Here is a 2,999-nt window from a genome sequence, read left to right on the forward strand (position 1 = left end):
CAAGGTCAACTCTAAATTGCTCTTTGTCATCCCAGGGACGGAGAGTCACATCTGCTGCTTGTTGCCTGTGGCATGAGTGTCTGAAAGCAATTCCCTACCTCAGCCTGGCAAAACTCAAGTTCCTCATGCCCAGCTATATCTACATGCCATGCTTTAGCTGCCTCGGCAGTATCCCACGGTACAGGACGCTCGCTAAATAACATGATGGGCAGAGGTCTTCGTCTCAGATTTTCTGAAGAACATCACCGTAGACCAATGTTCTTCAAAAAAACCTTGCTGAAGGAGAATGGGGGGGTGGAGGGGGACAGCAAGGAGGCTTCCAAGAGATCAAAACATTTAGAAAGCTAAAGGAACCTTTTCCAACTTTGACTGGCAAGAGAAGTGGCAAGGGCAGGAACTGAGAGAAAAAAATTGGGGACGGAGAGATGAAGAAAGATACAAGCTGAAGAGAAAAAACGGGAGTGTTAGGCAGAAAGAAAATGGAAAGATGTGAATATCTTCCATCTAGGGGGGGGTAATGTTTCCTTCAAGGAAATGGGTTGCTGAGGGGGTCCAGGTGCTATGTGAGCCTCTTCACCCACCCTTGGGACCCTCGGGAGGGCCAAGACCTTGGGAACAAAAGAACCTGCCACCACCTGAGTCCCGGCTCGGGGATACTGAGCCCCGGCGGGCAATCCTGCAGCCACTGAACTCCAGACATTCACTTCGAAGCACACGACATGGGAAGGGACACACAGAGGGGTTAGGGCCCACGGGGACAGGGGTACGCCTTTCCACCTTGCCTACCCCCAATGTCAGGCATGCACTGGTGAGAGAGTCGCGGAGATCCAAGTGTGTGTGTCTGCGTGTGTGCTAGGAGAGGGGCCGGGGAGGGCAAGTTTTCACACCACCACCAGCTGTCTTCCCTCCCACCATCCTGCTCTCTCATCACCCTGTCCTGCGTGGGCAGGGGGGGTCCCCAACCTTCCCCCAGCAGGAGACTAAGGAGGCCCAGCTCGTCCGTTCGCCCAGGCACATCCTGGTGGAGTTAGTTAATAATGGTGGTGGCGGGCCGTGGCACAAGGAGGTCGTTTTTTTCCTGGGGTAGCGGAGGCGGCAGGAGTCTGCGCTCGCCGGCTGTGACGGGAGGGTGGGGGGAGCCAGCTCTGCTTCTCCCGTGAGCGTCACAGGTTCACCAGTGGGATTCTGGGGGGAAAAGGGAATCGGAAATTAATTAGCGACGGGCACTTACGCCGCCCCACCGCCCCCACTAACCAACCGGCACCTTTGCCCTGCCTCAGCCTGCCTGTCCCCCTGTCCCCCGCCGCCCCCTCCCGCCCCGGCTCACCGGCCACTCACCGGTTGAGCTGGAAGGCCGTGCTCTTCCCGTGGCCCCCCAGTTTCTCCACACCCTCCTGGCCCTGCCTGGACTCCTCCGCCTCGGGCGTGGGGGCCAGGGAGTCACCGTAGGGCCCCAGGATGCTGACGGTGGTAGGGGAGAGGTCCGTGAGGGGCTGCTGGCTCTCCTGCTGCCTCCCACCGCTCTGCTGCCCCGAGTGACGCCGGCGTTTCTGATTACGGTCCCAGCTTTGGAGAGAGACGAGGGGTGAGACGAAGAGTGCCCCTTCAGACAAGCCCCAGCCCTCGATGACAGAGAGGTTCGTGGGACCCTACTATGCTCAGCGTTAGAGCCCAGCGTAGCCACGTGCCAGACCTCCGGAGGGTTTCCAGCACCAGATCCGCACCCTTGGGACAAATGGGTCCCAAGCCCACAGACCTCCTGCCCACCCACCTGCGGACACCGGCATGGTGACAGCCTCCATCGGCCCAAACCCCACTCACCAGAACTTGAATATGATCCCGGTGGCAACTAGGACAATGATGATGGAGATGGTGATGGTGACGTACAGCTGGGGGTCCACACCTGTGAGACAGAGGGGGAGAGAGGGGTGTGATGGCCACCCGCACCAGTCCCCGGCGAGCAGCAGTGCAAGGGGAGGTTCCTGCTGGGGCCCTCCTGAATTTTGCAGGAGCTGCTCCTGCGGGGACGGGGGCTGAAAGAAGCAAAGGGCAGATTTACCTTCCCCCCGGGGCCCAAACAAGAAGGGCCGCAGGGTGGCCGGGGTCTCGCGCAGGTTGAGCCCCGCGTTGTGCAGGAGTGAGTGGGAGTTGGGCTGCGCCGTTGCCATCCCATGTGGCGAGACAAAGGTGTATCCCAGCGGTGGGAAGCCTGGGTTGGCTGAGTTGGTGTCCCCTCCATCCTCATCCGACACTGTGGGGCCCCACACGATGGCCCAGGGGTACTGGGAGGACGGCATGCCGTCCTCAAATCCGGAGGGGGTGGCGGGTCGGGCCCCCGCCGCCTGGCGCCTCAGCCGCACGACGTGCCGCAGCTCTCCCCCCCGGGGCGGCAGGGCCCGCTGGCGCGGCAGGGCGAAGCGAGAATCCCTCTCCGGCAGCGAGGTCCTGTCCCAGATGCAAATGGGCCGCGGGGCCAAGGGGCTCCGACGAGCACAAAGAGGCCGAGTGGCCGCCGGGCCCCGAGAGCGAAGAGACCAGACACCAGGAGGAGGGACGGCCGAGACCAGGAGGAGGAGATGCCAAAGCTGCAGGGAGTGGATGCAGGAGAGGAGCGGAGGCATCCTGCTGTGGGGCAGGGGGAGGAAGAAGAGAGCCTTATCTGAAAGGTCCTTCCTGTCGAAAGGCCAAGCCCGGAGCAGCCAGGAGCAGCCCACCACCCACGTTCCCGTCGTCTTCCCGCGTCGCCGGCGAACGTGGGAAGCTGTGAACCTACCAGGCACCGGGCTCCATCTCAGATGCAACAGCCTCTTTGCTCAGCGAGGATCCTGTCTCATCTTCTTCACTAGGAACCAAAAGGGAATGGTGTCAGTGTTCCCCCCGCCCAGCAGCGAGCGCTCTCCCTGAAGGCAGCGTGTGCCACCGCGGGTGAGCTCCCCACCCCGTTGAGCAGGACAACGGGGTGCCCATGCACCCACACCTGCACCCGCTCCTGCTCTCGT

General features: G+C 61.6%; 1 protein-coding gene across 1 annotated transcript; it reads right to left on the reverse strand.

Annotated features, from left to right (window-relative positions):
- Nucleotides 1-1,163: 1,163 nt before the first annotated feature.
- On the reverse strand, nt 1,164-2,790 carry PIANP (PILR alpha associated neural protein). Its single transcript, XM_059825156.1, has 5 exons — nt 2,774-2,790; nt 2,060-2,625; nt 1,822-1,903; nt 1,339-1,566; nt 1,164-1,185 (listed from the first exon to the last, which is right to left on the reverse strand). The coding sequence occupies exons 1-5, from the start codon at nt 2,788-2,790 to the stop codon at nt 1,164-1,166; spliced, it is 915 nt and encodes a 304-aa protein (XP_059681139.1).
- Between the last annotated feature and the right edge of the window lie 209 nt (nt 2,791-2,999).

Source organism: Gavia stellata, chromosome 1 (assembly GCF_030936135.1).
Source record: "Gavia stellata isolate bGavSte3 chromosome 1, bGavSte3.hap2, whole genome shotgun sequence".
Taxonomy (NCBI): domain Eukaryota; kingdom Metazoa; phylum Chordata; class Aves; order Gaviiformes; family Gaviidae; genus Gavia; species Gavia stellata.

Bases quoted from the DNA above. Each gene is read 5' to 3' on its own strand.
- PIANP (XM_059825156.1), bottom strand. The intron at 1,904-2,059 runs GTAAATCTGCCC...TCTGTCTCACAG, and splicing joins GTTTGGGCCCCGGGGGGAAG to GTGTGGACCCCCAGCTGTAC. The intron at 1,186-1,338 runs GTGAGTGGCCGG...TTTTCCCCCCAG, and splicing joins ACGGCCTTCCAGCTCAACCG to AATCCCACTGGTGAACCTGT.